Source organism: Gopherus evgoodei, chromosome 2 (genome assembly GCF_007399415.2).
Source record: "Gopherus evgoodei ecotype Sinaloan lineage chromosome 2, rGopEvg1_v1.p, whole genome shotgun sequence".
Taxonomy (NCBI): Eukaryota; Metazoa; Chordata; order Testudines; family Testudinidae; genus Gopherus; species Gopherus evgoodei.
Window position 1 is genome coordinate 66,122,928 of NC_044323.1, and position 19,739 is coordinate 66,142,666.

Genomic DNA, 19,739 nt, shown 5'->3' on the forward strand with positions numbered 1-19,739 from the left:
GCCCTTAGTGTCTGGCAGTCAGTAATGATCTCTATCTACAACTGCTCCTGTTTGATTACAGTGCCAAGAAGTCACAAGTTTTAGAAATATGAACTATTGTTCTGGCAATAACAATTACACTATAAATTAGTTTCTGAAATCTCCATTACTGCCTAAGACTTTCAGTTAAGGATAGGATGCAGGAAAGGAAATGGCGTACAAACTCCTTTAAACTATAAAATACATAAAGGCCAAAGACTGAAGTGACCTCATTATAATCTTCTTTGCTGCATATGCCTACATAGTTAGACTACACCCTTCCCATTGTAAAATCCCTGGGTGGGCCTGGAAGCATCCCAAGCTTCAACTTTTTTTGTATTATAGGATTTTTTGTTTAGACAGACATTTTGACTCAAATCAATGCCCACAGTACCCCAGAAAAGTATTCTCTTAGAGAAAAGCAGGGGCCATTTCTACCACTCTCCTCTTGATGGACTGTGTTTGGAAAGGACAGCTGTAGTTTGCTTAAGGACCCCAGGTGGTAGAGACTGTTATAGGGATAAGCTGATTCAATACATATCCCAGTCATTGAGCTCCTCAGCCACAACAGCACCTTCTTTTCAGTTATGCTGGTATGTAGATGTCTGGTAAAAAGGAGGTTGGGGCCTCAGGTCCCTGCCAGGCTTGATGCAACCACAATGACGAGATAAACCAGGGGTCAACCTACCTGCATGAAATTAAAATACAATAAAATATATATTCTGCTAAAGAACAAGTGTAATAACAGGAAGAAATTAAAGTCAAAATCTTTTAGACTCTTTGGCACATGTTGGAGTAAAGACAGCAAACTTCTCCTTTGGTAATTAATACAGTGACTTACCACAGACTAATACACTTGGACCAGTAACTTAACCTGTAGAGTCTAACATCTTGGAGACCCACTGGTGGCAATTAAATATCTTTGAGTCTTGCAAGATAGGATATTCCAGAGATTAAGCTATTGATGTGAAGATCAGAGAAAAACTGCCAGACAAAAACCAATGTCGTGAGTGCCTGACGCCTCCTTCTTTGTTGCCATAATTCTAAACATCCCCAGAAGATAAACTGCGAGTAACCAACAGCAGCACAATTTGGTGGATACAAACTGCTGTCTCCAGTGGGCTTTGTAAGAAATCCCTCTTCACAGCTGTTATCTAGTTGCCCTAGTTTGCAATGTCAGGCACAGGGGCGGCTCTAGACATTTCACCGCCCCAAGCATGGCGGCATGCCACAGGGGGCGCTCTGCCGGTCACCGGTCCCGCGGCTCCGGTGGACGTCCCGCAGGCGTGCCAGCGGACCTCCGTAGGCATGCCGCTGAAGGCTGCCTGCCTACCGCCCTCCCGGTGACCAGCAGAGTGCCCCCCACCGCATGCCGCCCCAAGCACATGCTTGGCGTGCTGGGGCCTGGAGCCGCCCCTGGTCAGGCAGCAGAAAAAAAAAGAAAACCCATCACCACCTCATCAGCACTTAATCCAGACTTTATGAGGAATGTCATGTTAGACTGTGGTTTGGAATATGATTTTTGGATTAAATTCCACTCTGTGAGACACTCATTGAAGTCAATGGGATAAAGCAAGTGATTTCACTGAGGTTGCGTGGGTGTAACTAACAGCAGAATTTGACTCAATTTATCAAGATTCTGAAGCATATTTGTTAATCCAAATCCAGTTCAAATGTTTGCCTAGGTCTGATTTTGCAGTCATCATTTGCCTTCCTAGTGCTGTGATGCTTCCAATTGCTCCAAATTCCTCTTTGTTATGGTCTGTCATGACCTTATGGACATGCAACCACTTTCTTAATTTCTCAGTTCTCCACTGCTAGAAAACATTTTCATTTTTGTTTATTTATGCTGTTAGAACTTCTTTTCCACAGAGTTTAGTGGAGTTCCCAGGTTGTCAACATTCTCAGTAAGAACTTCGATAGAACTCTCCTAGTGAAGTTTTGTTTATGAATGTTCATGGAAAAGCAAAATTTCAAGTCTTTAAACAAAACTTGTTTGATCAGTACATTACATCAGTTTAAATGCTAATCTTACAAACCCTGGCATGGGTAAGTAATTTTACATCTGCGAGTACTCATTGATTTTTCTGGAACTGTTCATGAAGCTACTCACACAGTTTGCAGAATCTGGGTCTTGGTGACTAACTGAAGTCATTTTGGGAGGTAGCAATTTATAAAGGATAGGCTATCCAATCATGGAACATGAATACCACCATGTGACCAGTCAGACAGCTTGAACATTAATTCACAAGTATGCAATACTAAGTCTGCAAGTAACTATTGGGTAAAAGTGTTTCCACATAAAAAATTCAGACAATTTCAAAAAGCAAACAAATTCACAAAAAAGCAATGTCTTCTCACGAACAAAGGCTATTTTTCCAGGAAAGATGGTTTTAAATTGAATCTTGTTACTGAGCAACTGTGACACATCCCAAAATAGTAAACAAACTTCAAATTTAAAATGCATTTTAATAAATTAAGACTAATACTAACTCATAAAATCAGTTTTATGCAGTTATATAGACATCTGCCCCTTAGTCCTTTCAAGACAAAAATAGGATAGCAGCATGAAAAACTAATGTATAGAAATTATGAGTTTTTCACCAAACCAGTTTTCAGGGCTATGCTTTTGTCATCTTCCGTGCTGATTAACTCCCTGTGTAAACTCATTGAGCCAAATGTGGCCAAGGGTTTCTGTTATTCTCTTTCAACCTAAATTCTTCTCTTAAATATGCGGGTGATGCACAACTCCCATTGTTGTCAGTAAGGATTGCATGCCTATATCTTTAGGCAGAAGTTGGCCCTTTATGTTTGTGGATACTAATGTGTGTTTTAGGGTTATAGTGTGTTTTAGATTGGCCCCAAATTATTTCCAAACTGCACTTTTGGAGAAGACTAGCAGTTAAGTTATTTCTGCTCTGTGTGAATATTGAAAATTTCAAAGCACTTTTCAGAAGGGTGGAGGTTTTGCCCCGATGTTCTTGACTAAGCTTTTCCAAGCCATCCACTATTGTACAATGTGTTTTGTACCAATTAGTTGCCACCATTAACATCTAAGTGTGGCTGCATTTTGATGTTAGTATATTGGATAAAAATATAGATCTTTATTCTGACAAAGCCCCACTGATGTCAAAGGAATTTAACTAAGTGAGGACCTCAGGATTTGGCTCAATATGCACAGCTGTAAAGTACTTTGGAATTCATCACAAGGAGAGGTGCTAGAGAAATATAACATATTATTTTATCTCTAAAAAGCATATTTAGCATAAGAGCTATCACAGGACACACCACTCACCACCAGATTGGCATCTTCAGCTGATACTCTAGGGATCAGTTATAGGCCAACACTCTCTGTGTCTGCCCTTTTCTGAGTTCCAGCCCAGGAACCCTCAACTCAGCAGTCTGGGCCTTCTCCCTCAGGCCTCATGGCTCTATCCCTGGGCTTTTTCCTAACACTGGTTCCCATTTTCTTCCTGGGCCTACCAATTACCAAAGCTGCCTCCCTCTTCCCAGGGAGTGACTGCAGACTCCTCCCTCTCTCCTGAGAATAACTGACTTTTCCCAGCAATCTCTTCTCCTTTCAATGCCTGGGCTTTATAGGCCCCACCTACTCCTGCCCAGTCGACCCTCCTTAATCAGCTGCCTAATGTGTTAATTGGCCCATCTAGCCTGTATTGAACTTTGCAGGGTGATAGTCACCCCATCACAAGGACAAATAATGACAACCAGGAGCAATTGTTATTGTTCCATGTACTTGTTACCAAATGTTCAGTTAAATAATGTAGTTTTTGGCCAGACAACATTAAGGGAAGTTACAATTCACAGTAATACATGGGGTCAAACTACAAGCCTGTCATATCATTCTTGGGACCAGACACTCTCATTTCCACTGTATCTTCTTCATAATAAAGACTGTAGCACTGAAAAATAGTATGCAATTTATGCTTATTACAGAACTCAGTTCTGTATACATATATTGGCTCTCCCACCTCAAAAGTCCAATACATGCACACTTTGGCCCTGTTTATGCCCACCTGCTACCCAATTACACCTCATTAAGATGCACACCTGCAGCAACTTTAAACTCAGACCCTATGGCTTTTAACCCCCCCCATAATACATCAATTGTTTTCTTGTCATGCTCTCATTAACAACTGTCTTGTCATCAGGAGTTTTTCTAATATTATCCTTACTGCCAAAATTCTCTGACAAACCTCAAAAGTCTGATACCTCAGCAGGTTCCTAGTTATCAAATATTGAATATAATGAACACAGACAAGGAGACAGTCAATGATAATCCCAGTTCAGGTGGCAGGAATACATAGCCAAATGGTTTGCTCCAGAGTCTGAGGGCAGATTATGCTTTTGCTGTACAGTTGCATATAGTACATGTTATTTTTGTGTATCAAAAGGATGGGAAATATCAACTGAAATAATTTTCTATTTTTCTTTAATACCATATTCCAAACAGTATTTGATTAGTCATGTGATCCATCCCAGTGTAACACAGGGCTAGATCCACCATGGAACTTTTAGGCTTCCTGTCACCCAGTGCAATCAAGGGTCCCGAGTTAAGTGCCAAGGTCCCTATACAATGCAGGGGAAAGGTTAGTGGTGTGGTCCACAAATGTGTTAGGCATTTAAGTCCCTTTTTTAGGCACCCTGGTGATCCACAAAACTCCCACTCTGCTGCTTCCTATAGCTACTTAGATTCACTTTTACCTAAATTTTTGCAATAAACATTTTCTAGATGCCTATGTTTTGGCTTCTGAGCATGTGCACTGCTGCCTCACTGTAGGTATCTGAGTGCCTATGTCCTGCCTAATCCTCAAAGTGATTCACAGACTGGGGAAGATAGGCATTTGGCCACCTAAATTGTGCATGGGGGCCTGATCCAGTAAACTCAGAGGCTGCCCACCAGATTGGACCCCTGAGGTGTGTTCACACAAAACAGTGAGAGGGGGAGGGGCACTTACCTTAAAAACCTTTAGCCTACTGGATAGGGTACTCACCCAGACAGTGAGAGACCCCAAGTTCAAGCCCCCCCCTTCTTCTGAGAGGGAGAAGGGATCTGAGTGCCCTAACCACTAGGCTATAAAGTCATTCTCACTCTTTCACCAGCGTAATATTTAGTTATTCAAGTATTTAATTACAGTGGAACTATGAGAGAGATTGTGGGAGCTCCACATCAGAATATTCCACTGCCTAGGAGTTAGGGCACTCACCTGAGAGGTGACAGAGACCTGTTCACATTCCTTCTCCCCTCAGGCAGAGGGACCTGAACCAGTGAGTACCCTTTCCTCAAGGCTAAAAGTTATAAGGGAGCAGCTGCTCCTCTTCCCTGTCTCCCAGCTGTTTTGTTTCAGGCCCCTCATGAACAAAGGTGGCCTATCTTCCCCTGGTTTGTGGATTGCAAGCAGAAATAGGTACCTCCCTGCAACCTGGACTTAAGATGGGGCTTAGTACATACCCTTCTCTTTGGCATCTTCCATTGGCTAGCTTAGGCAGCTCTGTGCCTAGCATGTAGGCTTTATGGATTGCATTGTAAGGTGCCTATCTCTCCTCATTCATTGTAAAAAAGTCTAGGCCCCTAACTGAAGCTTTGTGGATAGCAGTGTTGTTTCTCTGCTTTTCTAGATGTTTAAAAGTTGGGCTCCACAATGCCCGGCATTGCAACGCCTATGTGTCTATGTGAATCTGGGCCCAGGTGCCTAAGAATGGGATCTACATAAATCAGCATGATAAGTGGAGAGCTGCCTAAACTAGCCAATAGGAATTGCCAAGGAGGGGTGTGACCGAAGGCCCATCTCTGTCAGGGAGTTAAGCACCTCTGATGTGTCTGTAACAGATATGGCAATTTCCTGCAATATCCTTGAAAAACCTTATTCTGTTAAGTTTAAGTATCTTTGGAGTCCATTGTACTGAATGCAAAGTTTATGTATTATTGTGGGCCGGGATTATATGTAACTTCTGTAGTGGGAGATGTGATGTAAAGCTTGGATGATCAAAGGACAATATTGAACAATGTGCCAGACACAACTGAACTTTTGGGACAATATATGTTAAGTGTTTTTCCTGAGAAATAACTGGGGGAGATGAATGCAAATTCTCCATCTCAGGTTATACAAATCCACAGCCCTTTGAAACTATGCCCTGAGGAGTGGGCCTTTGTCTGCTGATCATCTGTTACATGAGGCCAAGATCAAAGCCCCAAGCTGTATGAAGGAAAGACTGAACTCTTAATGGTTATTCTGGTTCCAAATCTGAGACAGTCATGAACCTGTAAGCAAGGGGAAAACCCAGACAAAATGATGACATGGACTAGCATAGTAGCTTTGAGGAGTACCCTATGGGGTACTTTCTTGAGAAAGTGTGTGTGTGTATGTGATGGGGTTCCCCCCTTCACTTTCTACAGAAGGAAAAAGCCCAGTTAGAGACATGTTTCATAACTGTGGGTGATTGGATAAAGATAAAGGACAAGCCAGTGCAATGCAGAGGGAGCAGTCAAAGGGGGTGTTAGAAGTGCAGATAAGTGCAACACCATGTCCTAACTCAAGGCGGCACTACCACAGTGAGTAAAACAGTCACAGGCTGCTGAAGCGGAGTGCACATAACTATTTAAAAGGGTATAGTAGTTCTTCTGAGTGTGTTCCGCTGGTATCTAGGGGTACAGTGCATCTGGCAGCAGCCACTCAGGTGCTACACTCTGCCCACTAGGCACTCATGGCTTTCATGTCCATAGTATTGCTTGCACAATGCAGTTGAGAGCTCATCTCTAGGAATTAGTTTGTCCAGGACTATTGCACTGTTTTCAGACCTCATTTTATATTGCCCATATAATTTATTTGCAGAAACAGTGTTAAAAGAATAACCCTGTCAAAGAAAGCTGTTAGGTTGGTTTGACACGATTTATTCTTGACAAATCCATGCTGACTGTTACTTATTGCCTTATTATCTTCTAGATGTTCCCAAATTGATTGCTTAATTATTTGCTCCATTATCTTTCCGGGTACTAAGTTAAGCTGACTGTAATTCCCTTGGTTGTCCTTATTTCCTTTTTTATAGATGGGCACTATATTTGCCCTTTTCCAGTCCTCTGGAATCTCTTCCATGACTTTTCAAAGATAATTGCTAATGGCAAGTTATCCTCCTCAGTCAGCTTCTTGAGAATTCTAGGATGTATTTCATAGGACCTTGTGACTTGAAGACATCTAACTTGTCTAAATGATTTTTAACTTGTTCTTTCCCTATTTTAGCCTCTGATCCTACCTCATTTTCACTGGCATTCCCTATGTTAGACATCTGATCACTACTAACCTTTTTGTTGAAAACTGAAACAAAAAAAGTCATTTAATACTTCTGCCATTTCCACATTTTCTGTTATTGTTTTCCCTCCCTCATTGAGTAACGGTCCTACCATGTCCTTGGTCTTCCTCTTGCTTCTAATGTAGTTATAGAATGTTTTCTTGGTACCTTTTATGTCTCTAGCTAGTTTAATCTCATTTTGTGCCTTGGCCTTTCTAATTTTGTCCCTATATACTTGTGTTATTTGTTTATATTCATCCTTTGAAATTTGACCTAGTTTCTACTTTTTGTAGGACTCTTTTTTGTGTTTCCGATAATTGAAGATCTCCTGGTTAAGCCAGGGTGGTCTCTTGCCATACTTCCTATCTTTCCTCTCAAGTCCCTTCCAGTCCTACGATTTTATGATTCTATGAAAATGAAATTCCTGTAATATTTAATTCAAACTTTCCTCTCACCACAAAGACTACAAACGTCCCTTTAATCATATCTTCAGTCCTGAAATCTATGCCAGTAATCAGTGGATTTGAACACTGAGCTTTGATAACTTTAGACACCAAGTTCCAAACAATTTTGTTCTAATTTATTATTAACATGCCACTAGAAAATGCCTTTGAAGTAGCAATATTCCGTATGATGCCCAGTATGCAAAAAATCTGCTACTGCAGCAAACAAATTAATATTGATTATCCTACTCTGAGAAGAATGAGGAAAATAATTAAAGTATAAAACTGCGATGAATCCTTGTATAACATGTAATTACTTCCATGTTTTATATACTTATTTTCTTAACATCCATGCAAATAAAGCTGATGTTAGGATACAGAAAAGAATTCCACTATGTGGTTTTGTAGCTATGCAAATGCAGGGAGGTGTTAAGTTATATGCAGGGTTTTAAATGTAAGGAGTCTTCCTGATCATCTGCTCCTGGCGCAGGGGTATAAATCGAGTCAAAATGGCTATTATAGAGTAGCAACCTATGCATATACAGTCTCTGTCTCATGCAGACTTGTGTTCATTCTTTCCTTTTAGTGATTTTCCTGAATATGAAATAAAAACTATGCAGGTTGAAAGCATACGTTGGCTCTTTGTGTGTGGATAACATAACATGCCACTTAATATTTAGCATGTAACTGAAAGGGAACATTTGAGTCTAAAATACATGCTCAAAATGAGAGATGGGAAGAATAAGCATGAGTGACTGTAACACGGTGACCGAAAGGTTTATTGCTCTGGATAAATCCACTATATTTCAAATAAATCCTAAATTCTAAATATGTTCGGCAGAGAGAGCTGAAGGGGCTAGGTGCTGATTGCTATCCAGGCACTAGAGGCCCTAAAAATCACAGTAGATTAATGATCAACTCAAATTTACATGGGAAGCTGCAAGAGCATAGGAAGCACATAACTTTGTTTTCAGACTGAAAGAATAAATCCTGGATAGAAAACATCATTAAGCTGTGTTAACTTTGTAAATATGTGCCATAACATAAAGAAAACCTTATGAAATGTTGCAATTTTATGACCAGCAAATTGTTAAAAGACTGGAAATTCTAAGGTATGATTAAACTCTGAAAAACCCAAATGTTTGAAAGTGCAGAACTGAGGCAAGTCCGCCAAAATAACTGTAACTCTGCCCCTACTTATGCACAGACATAAAACAAAACTTATACCCACACACCAGCATGAGACTGAGTATGGCTCATATAATCAGTACTGAATAGTGAATACCTTACTGTCCAGTATTTCAGGTACGAATATACACACTACACCCACTATATATGTACCAGCTACACAAGAAGAGAGATATCCTCTATTTCCCCTTCCCACTTTGAGGAAGCAATGAAAACATCTCCTCTTTTACATTGATATAAACACATGAAAGACTTGTCCAGTGCTCAGCCTGCGTTACCAATATAATTTGATCACACCAGACTTGTGAAATTTTACAGCCATTTGAAACTTGTAGGATCCCAGTACCTGCAGACATTGTAAACGTGAATGCCCTTGCCATTCAACTATGAACAACCTATTTTATTTTTATTTGTTTGTTTGTTTGTTTGTTTGTTTGTTAAGAACACAATGAAATTTGTTTCAGCTGTCCACAGCAACTGGCTGCAAGCTTCTTAAAGCCCCAAGATTAACTGTGTGGTATTTTCTAAAATGTTTAAATGTAATATTTCCCATCCCAACCATTCAAAAAGTCATGAAACTCGCTTAAAAATCATGATTTCTTCTTTAAATTATAAATCTGGAATTTTTTTTATTTGCCTTCTTTTTTTTTAACTTTAAGGATACACTTGGGTCATTTTATTTGTAATTTTTTCCCTGCAATTGCAAGGGTTAGAAACTTACCTTTTTAAATAAATGAAAGCTGAGAGTCTCATGTATTTACGTGGTTCCAGGAGTCAGGACTTCAGCGCCAAATATTATAACACTGTAAATGAGTTTGAGAAGTTTAAAGGAAAGCGCTGCTTTTTTCACCTCAACTTGTAGCAACATAATCATTATTTAATATTTATATGGTGATAGTGCCTAAAGTCCACAACCTATTGTGCTAGGCACTGGGACAACCTACTGTGCTAGGCTGGGACAATCTCTGCCCCAAAGAACTTACAATCTAAAGTAATATATTATGTAATGGTATTGATTTTCTTTTTTTAAACTAACATCAAAAGAAAGTTCTTCTCTTTCTCCTGGCAGCTGCCATCTCGCAGATCATAGAGCTAAATATTTTATCTTATTAATCCCTCCACACTCTTCTGGGAACACTGCTAACTTTCAGAAAGTGACATTCCTCATATTTCACAGCTGCTGGGTTTTTCCTCTCCCAGACCTGAAACATCTCTCCTGCTGTTGGAACATGATTTTCAGCTGACCTCATCTCCAGATTCTGTATGGTCTGTATGTCAAGGAGGAGCCTCTGTCTCACATTGACAGGGCACACAGAGAAAGTATACATTGAATTTTCCATCTGGACAGAACAGGGGGATTGGGAAGACTGGCCTTTCTGCCTGTGAGTGGAATAGCAGATGAAAGAATAGTGCTGTCTCTTGACTGTATATGGAAAATAAGATGGGATAGGAGTAGTTTCCTTACCAGAGTAAAAATTGACGCAGGGGAATGACATGGTAGTGGTTGTATAGAGAAGGCAGGAAGCGCAATGCTCATATTTCTGACCCATGCTGGAGAGGTCACCTAGGAGAGGTGACCTAGGAAATGGTTTGTGGATGGTAGATAATGTATGGGGGCTTGTTGCTTATATATTAGAAATGTATACTATGGTGTGGTGGTGTGTAAGAAATTTCTGAGATTAGAGACTGATGCTAGGCAAGGAGATAACGTTTTTTGGACTGTGCAATATGGTATTTTACCCAGGTACATTTTATTTACTAGACTGTGTGAACTGTATGAGCATTTTGAAATATCTATGTACAAACAACTTCCTCAATTGTTGGGTTCCATGGTTCTAAATGGCTAGGTTTACTTACCTGTTAGAATCTATGTGTTTCCACTTTAATTTTAACGGACAACCTTTAATTTAAAAGTGGAAAAGATATTTGTGTGTTTGCAAACAGGACTACTTTACCTACCACTGAAATGCAGCGAGAGAAAGATGAGCAGCAGCTGTTCAGCACTACACAACATTTCAGTAAAGAACAGAGTCATGTTATAACTCCAATTTCCACCAGCAGCATAGAATTATCTTGACCAGAGATATTACAGCACCATGTTATAACAGTTTACCTGCTAAATATATATATTAGAAATAAAATAAATGCATTTTGTTAGATCAAATGGGAAAAAAATCAACAATACTTCACCCACTCCCCGCTTCATTAATCCTTGCTTCTCCCTTCCTGTGAAATTGAATAGTCTGCAAGTTGCTGGTGCCAGCTCTTTGCAAATTGCCTGGGACAGGTCTCTTCATTTACAGTTCATTTTGCTTTTCTGTAGCTGACATGCATTGTTATTTCAATGAAGGCTTTTGAACTCAGATTTTTTTCATGCAAATCAGTAATGCTTCCCAGCTGAATTGAAGACATCACAACACTTTCTGTGAAATCCAGTAAAAAGAGCCATATTTTCTCATTAGACAATCTCTGAACTAACGGTGGCTAGGGATGTGACTAGTTCTGTGGGTAAAAGTGGAAAAGGTGCACACAGTGGTGATGCATCCAAAACATTGGCTATACACCAATTCTCCCCAAGATATGCTTTGGGCTATAGCATAGCTTTTAAAGCACAACTGAGATAGGGAAGGAGTCAAGATACAGCATACTAGTGTGTAACGGTGCTATGGGAGTGCACTCTGAAGTGGCAGATGGTACACAAAGAGCCAGCCTCCAGCCACTAGAGGATGCTACATCATATCTTCTTGTTTAATGGGACATCACTTATTTTAGTCCCGCAGCTATCTACATTCCATATAAATTTGGTGTCCCCTCATTTTTATTGTTGAAAATTATTTACATCTGAAACAAAGACTCTTGAAACAGTTATAACTTATAACAAAGAGGTTATTTAGACTAAAGGAATAATCTGGTAGCATTTTAAATGTCCTGCAGGAATACTTTTTCATGTCCCTCATTTAGGATCAGTCAGTATTGCAAACCCCAAGTGTTAACACATCATTAGTCAGGCCCCCAAAATCATAAGATTGGCTTAAAAGTCATGAGACTGTTAAAATAATATAATTTGGATTCTTTTTATTTTCTGTCTGGTTCCTGGACCTTAAAAAAAACTCGGTGTATGTTTTCAGGCTTTTTTCTAAAACTATAAGGCCTAGAAATATACATTTTCAAAAATTGAAGCAGAGATTCTCATATAATCACTTGCCTCCAGGAGCTGAGGCTTTAAGAAAATTACCAAATATCATACTCTCATTATAAAATTGTGATTTTGTCCCATATTTGGGCCTTGCCAGGTAGAAAGGCACATGATTCCACGGGATGTGCAGTTGATAGTCTCAGCCCATTTCCTATTCTCATCTCACAAAAACAAATGCCCCAGTCAGCACCAACTAGCACCCTTGTTAGTAGTATCAACAAAGAGGCCACAGAGACTCAGCTACCCTTTCATCCCCATAGGTGATCCTTTCAGATGAGTGTTGCAGCACACTGGTGGAAAAGCTTGCACTGTTGCTGCGCATGCAATATCTGATTTATGGACTCCAGTCTCCAGGTTTGATAATTCAGTACATTTTGCCAGCACTTAAATGACTAAAGACATAAATATTTATTACAAATAAAAATACCTATATATTCCAGAGTCAAGATGTTACTATGCAAACACATTTAGCTTTCAACATATCATGTGCATTCAACCCTTTGTTCAATTCAGTTTGTTATACAGGATATTCCGTGCTTAATAAGGATATTCTAAATTAGAATCATGTGTGCTTCTTGATTTCTTTTCCAAAACAGCATTTGCCTCCTTCTAGGGCACCTCTAACAGTTCCATGCAAAGTTTTGATTTGATAGGACAAGAACAGTGAGGGCATTAGGACCAAGAGAAAGACATGCACATTGCTTTGTATTATGTCTGGCAAAGGGTTCCTTGACTGAGTGCTATAGTTATGTGTGAAAGAAAGTCAGGGACTGAGTAGTTCTCATCTGTTGATCACAGTTAACTTGAAGCGTCAAAACAGGGGAAGCTGTCAGATCTGCTTGCAAAGATTATATCACTCCAGTCCAGACAGCAATTGGAAACTTTGCAGTGGCAGGAAATATTCTGGAAGGAAACTATGAAAAATGGAATTTATTTTTACTTTTTCTCAGAATTAAAAACGAAAATCAAAACTTCAACCACCTTTTAATGAGCTTTTTGGTCAACTAAATACATTTCATTCATAGACAATCTGGGATTCTGTATAACAAAGGATCTCCTTTATCTAATTGGATCTATGTTATCTCTTATAAGTAGGTATTTTTGATTTTGTCTACAAATATACGGGAAAGCATGGAACAACATCAGTGAAATGTGAGGGGGATGGGGGAACCTCTCAGCAGACAGTAATGACCAGTTTTTTGCTGCAAAGAAACCAGAGAGCTGGGCTGTAAGAAATAGCCAAGTGATATTTAGCGTGACCATCTGTATTGTTTTGTCACCAACAGTATGCTCTTAAAGAAGAGGTGCAGATATGGATCACGTAAGCTTCAGTTTCTCTTGTTGTTGCTGATGCTGAGTTTTTTGTTACTGATGGTTACAATCCTGACTCCACCATTCCGGGACCTGAACAAAGAGGGGACATCCCAGCCATTAAAGTTCAGTCCCAGAGAAGGGTATCAGCTGGACTTTCTGGAAACCCAAGAAATGTTGGAGACTCAGGAGAGCCAGCAGTACTACCCCATGGTGGGGTTATCCCCTTTCATTTCCCTCCGGGAGGATGAGCTGCTAGTGGCCATTGTGTCACCCACCGCCAGGAGAAACCACAGCAAGGCAAGAAAAGGATACCGAATGGTGAAGCAGCAGAGCAAAAGGCAGGAAGAAAAGACTGATGTCAAGCCAAGGGGAAACCCAGAGTCCCAGCTCATGTCCTTTCCCCTGCAGGATGCAGAAGAGGCTGCTGCGGGTGAGCAATTGGCAATCCTTGGCCTGGAAACTCATGGCTTTAATGAAGCGCTCAGTGAGCGGATTTCTCTGCGCAGGGAGCTGCCTGAGGTGCGGCACCCTTTGTAAGTAAAACATCCTAATTATTTCCTATGAGAAACCTGACCCCTCCCAATTGTTCCTCTAAAAAACATTTCCCTTGACCCCTGAGAAATCTGTCCCCTTTCTATCACATCATCTCCCTCAATTGGAACAACCAGCCCTCCTCCCCAAAAGAAAATGTATCCGTTCCCCCAAATTTATGTCCCTTTCCCAAACTCTATGCTATAAGCTAGGACCCTGAAACACAGATCAGAAATTGGACCTTAAACTAGCAAGACCCATCCTAGTTAGACAACACACACTCCTCTTCCCGTCTCCTTAAATAACTTAGGGTACAACAGCTTTCATTCCATTATATCATCCCCTGGGGATATTGAGAGCATAGCAAATGCTATAACAGGAGCCATGAGAGACCCTTGTCTCATTTTCTCCCTTTCTTAAATATTATAATTGTTTTCTTAAAACAATACTCTCAGACTCAAATCGAAAACACCAAGTGACTTTGGGGCTCTTGAGGATTGTGTGTCTGGTAAAAGAACTATAGGAAGTTATAGAAACTAGTAGGGTGTGGGGGGAATGGAAGGAAGAATGACTGCAATGTACCAGAGAGACAAGGTGGGTGAGGTAATATCTTTTGCTAGGCCAATGTACCAGTCACTCTGGGTGTTCCAGGCCCAGAAGAGGAGGACGAACAAGTGCACAATGAATTAGTGTACAAGGCTATGTTATTTGTAAAACTCTTTTGCTTCTTGTTTATGTACCGCTCCTGCCCTTTCACTCTCACTGGCAGAGGCAATCGTCCCACTTCACCCAGGTAGCCAACAAGTTCTGACTTTTCAACCTGTGAGCGCACTTATTTATTAGCCTGCTCATTTAATGAGGAGTATGGCGGCCTCTTCTGGCACATATCAGAATGGAAAAATGCTGCAGTTCTCTGCTTTATTTAACAGGTAGCAGGGTCAGTCAGTACTATTTAGCCATCTGTTGGAGTGTGAGAACTATGGGACTGACGGCAAGCCACACAGATGAATTGTGCTAGCCATAAGATGCCAATCTAAGGGCCTTATTTATGCTTGTTTAGGTGTCTTTTGTTAAGTAATCACATAACCTTATTTATTTACTGTATTCTATTCAGCTGATGTCATCCTTTGTTCTCAGAGTGCTTCATATGTAGGCAATGGCCCAGATTCTGCTCTGAGATTCACTTGTGTGAGACCACTGACTGCTTGGGACTGAAATAAGCAAAACAACTTAGGCCAAATTCAGCACTGAGTTACCCCTGTGTATAGTTATTGTGGGCTTGCTTGAGGGTCACTGTGGGCAGAATCTTGGTCTCAAATGACTTAGCTCCCTGACTGCTGAATATTTTGTAGTGCACTTGATGTGAACTTGCCAGGGCATTTGATGCATGTCCAAAGGGCTATAAAAGTGTTGATCTGTTGGGTGCCCATTGCCACTCAGTTAGTAAAGTGATAACATTATTTTCTATTATATTCTGTATTCGCAAGTGGATGGTTTTGTGTATTCCCTGCAAGAACTGAGGATACTACTAACACTGGGGAAAAGGAAGAGAATAACAGAAAATCTCTGGCCTCCTACACTTCATCTTGTTTGTTTAGATTGTAAACTCTCCTTTTTATGTTGTGGTATTCATATAACCTTCATCAACATAGTATCTGAATACCTTCCAGTCATTAATTAATTTTTATCTCACAACACCCCTGAGAGGTAGGGAAGGACTATTCCCATTTTACACCTAGGGGAACTGAGGTACAAGGTAGATTACAGGGCTATGGCCTGCTAAGAAGATCTAGTAAAAAGTTCACTGGTAGGTTAGTCTGTGCATCAGTTGGTCTTGATGAGTGAGGTTCTACCTGGTACCTAGCCAAGTAGGTAGTGGAGGACAAAGAAAGCATCAAGCCCCCTTCCTGCACAGATTCCTTAAGGCAGAATAGCAGCTCCGGAACTCACTCCTACTCCCATTATCATCGGGGGGGGGGAGACTCTGGAATGTGGTGGGGGTGGGGAGAGAAAAAGGTGGAGTAAGTGTAGGCAACCTATGGCACGGGTGCCGAAGGCGGAACGCAAGCTGATTTTCAGCGGCACTCACACTGCCAGGGTCCTGGCCACCAGTCCGGCGGGCTCTGCATTTTAATTTAATTTTAAATGAAGCTTCTTAAACATTTTAAAATCCTTATCTGCTTTACATACAACAATAGTTTAGTTATATATTATAGACTTATAGAAAGAGACCTTCTAAAAACATTAAAATGTATTACTGGCACGTGAAACCTTAAATTAGAGTGAATAAATGAAGACTCAACACACCACTTCTGAAAGGTTGCCAACCCCTGAGATAAAGCCATGACTCTGCCCCCCTCTGATCTGGCTAGCCACATGAGATGGGTTACGTAGCACATCTTAGAGGGATATAGCAGCTTCCATGCTCCCCAGAGCAATGGGGGAGCTCTGAGAGGGATTCTGTCTTTCTGAGGCAGACTATACTTTGAGTAGTGCAGCATGCCAAAAAGATAAGATCTGGCCCTACGCAAGCAACAGGTTTCACATAACATCTTTTGCAGTGGTCATTTTCACATGGCTAGAGACAAATGGTGGTCCATGTTTGAGGAGACAAACTTCAAGACTTGGAGGATGTTTTCCATATTTGGTAACAGTGTTTGATATGCATTATCTTTAATTTGTTTTTATTTCAGCTGAGTTACACTGAAGGAAAATTAGAGCAATGCAGGGGTAAATCAGGCCCTCTATAATTAACCAACCAAAACCAGCTAGAAGTATTCCAGAGAGTTATTTCTATAAAATCCCGCTTTGTTGCGGCCTGTGTGAAATTAGTTGGTAAACTGTTGTGGCAGGGACCATACCTGCTTATTGTGAGGCACCTAACACATACTTGCATGCTGCAAAATAATAATGATAAACCCCCACTTCTATATATTTCATCTACTAATAAATCAGCATTAAGATATATGGAGTTTGTCATAGTACATACTCTTAGAAGTGCTGTCCCTTAAAGCTGACAGTAAACCATTGCATTGTCCTTTGTATTAAAGCAGTGCACTGTAAAAACTAAATTCTTTTTATTTAAAGATTACATAGCTCGCACACAACAGAAATCAGTGCCTGCTGTTCACTGCAGCCTGCCACTCATGCGCTGTCCATAAAGTCCTGGACCTGACCATCCAATGTGGAAGGTGGCCCCTTTGACCTCTGCAGCCACACCCCACAACTTTACACATCAAGCATGGCTCCCTACAACCACTGTCTTTCCTGCCTATCCCTGGTAGATGTCGGTGGTACTTTTCAAAACATGTATGAATAGTCCTGGATCTCTGCCAGCATGCTCTCCACCCTTTCACTAAAACTTATTAATAGAACAAAATCATACTTCATGTAATCCCATTTACTTTTCTGGCTGGGGAGAGAGCATGGCCAAGTGACCACGCCTAACCCCTGGGAATCCTCCACTAATGGGGCCAATTGTACTTTAATGCTACTCTCGTTTACCAGGACCCTGAAGGTACAAATGCTCAACACCCTTCCATTATCATCCCCCAGAGGTGTATTTGCCACCTTTGAGAATGCCTGCTTTCAGCTTGCCCAAGTGCAGTTAGCATCCTCCTGGACATTGGGGGTGAGTCAAGCCTGTCATCTTGACTTTATGACAAGGCCTTGTCCACAAACCACAGTTCTTCTCTATTGGGATTAAATGTCAAATATTATGTACTCAGGCAAATGCAAACATACAAAATGTCCAAAAGGTTTTAAATTACCTCACAAAACTACAGCTCCCATTGAAGTGCTGCTGGGAATTGAATCTCAATAAGACATTTTTCTGGAGCCGAGCAGGAGTCTCCTTTGGCGGTGCCTTTGCCTTGTGTGAATTAATGTAGTGTTGACCACAATTCAGTATTGTTCATCAGTAAGATTAGACCCCTCTGTCCCTTATCAGTCATGACCTTTTCTTGTTTGAAATGATCAGCCAGTCATGGGCCCCAAAGTATAGAAAAGGAGTTTCATGTGCCAACAGCCCCTCTCATTTAACTGAAGACTAGTTATCTGTATTTTTATTCCTCGCCAATCACCATGGCAACTGAATGCTGCATCAGCTAGGCTTCATAGTCTAGAGCAGTCATTTTAAATCCTTTTCCAATCAACATCCCCCAAAATAGCATCAACTTTCTTGCCATGGCAACACTACTAGTTGCAAAGCATTATGGGATTGTGGAAAAAATCCACAGTTGGTTGTGTCAGTATTTGTTGCTCCTGGTTCAGAGGCTGTATCAGTTTCTTTCTTTCCCTTCCCTGTCTCTGGATATAATTGTTAAATCAGATACTTCTGCTTGGAAACACAAATTGCCCCCTTCAAGACACTAGGATTATCCCTTTTCTCCTATCTTAAGTGACAACACAAAGATATTTGAAAAAAAAACAACCTGGGCCAGATTGATCCCACTGCCTTTAATGAAATTACATCTTGAGTAGTTTGAGGAGAAGTAGAACTATATAATCTCCATATAATCTTTATGTAATGCTGTGGTGCTTCCACTGAGGATTTCTTTCTATTAGAGATTAAATTAGCTAGACAAATTAAAGGGAGTCCACATGGAAAACTGAATATTTTAGGCCAATTTTTCTTAGGTAAAACAAGTGCATATGCAAAATGTATGCAGACACACACTATCTGTAAAATATGTATTTGTGAACCCATGCTGGATAACTATGTTGCTGCCAGTTAGTGTGTGTAATCATCCACTTTCTACGAGACAAAATCAGCTTGTGTGTGCAATGGATGCATGAGTACTTATGTCTATCCACACATTGCATCCATTCTTGGAAATTTGTCCAATGCTTCACAAGATTTCATTAAAATGTTTGTGGTCCCTAAATACTCAGAGTTGTGTGAGGATGTAACCACCTAATTCTCACTAACTGTAATGCTATATGTGTGACTTCCATGAGTGGTAAAATTCCCATTAACTTCAATGGCATCAGGAATATACTCCATATCACCCCATGAGGGAATGCCACACCAGATCAGAACAGTGAGCCTAAGTCAGAAATCCTGTCTCTGAAACTGGTCAGTACCAAAAACCTGAAAGGAAAGAGCAAGAAATCTTGAAGTAGACAATTATGGAAACCTGCCCACTCAGGGAGTTTCTCCTTAACCCCCGTCCATCAATGGATGGCTTATGCCCTGACGAATAATCTTTTAGAAAAAAGTATATATTTAACCTATGTCATGTAATTATAAATGTTTTCATATATACTCTAGACAGTATTTGGTCCTGCCATGAGGGCAGGGGACTGGACTCGATGATCTCTCGAGGTCCCTTCCAGTCCTAGAGTCTATGAGTCTATGAGTCTGATCTTTCCTTGATCATCCTAAGTTTCAATAATATCTTGTGGCAATGAGTTACACGGGCTTATTAAGCATTGTATAAGTTAGTAGCATCCATTTAAAAGGTGTTGCTTTTCAATTTCTTTGGCTGTTCCTTGTTCTTGTTTTGTGAGAATGGGAAAATAGAAGCACCAGACTGATTTCCCCTATAGCATTAATTAATTAATTTCTATCTTAGTCCTTATTTACCACATCTTTAAAGTCTTTCCATGCTTCCAGTCCTCTTTGTCTGGACCCTTTCTATTTCAGCTCTGTCTTTTTCAAAGTAGGATAACCAGAACCAAGCACAATGTTCCAGGTGAGACCAAACTATTGTTTTCTATAATGCCATTATAATATTTTTGCT

At 40.4% G+C, this 19,739-nt stretch overlaps 1 protein-coding gene across 1 annotated transcript in view; it reads left to right on the plus strand.

Moving 5' to 3' along the window:
* Nucleotides 1–12,947: 12,947 nt before the first annotated feature.
* Nucleotides 12,948–19,739, plus strand: part of GALNT15 (polypeptide N-acetylgalactosaminyltransferase 15) — a 39,124-nt gene continuing 32,332 nt past the window's right edge. Inside the window, exon 1 of the mRNA XM_030550885.1 lies at nucleotides 12,948–13,997. Within this exon, the coding sequence (XP_030406745.1) occupies nucleotides 13,438–13,997 (560 nt within the window). The 5' untranslated portion in view covers nucleotides 12,948–13,437. The remainder of the gene's footprint in view (nucleotides 13,998–19,739) is intronic.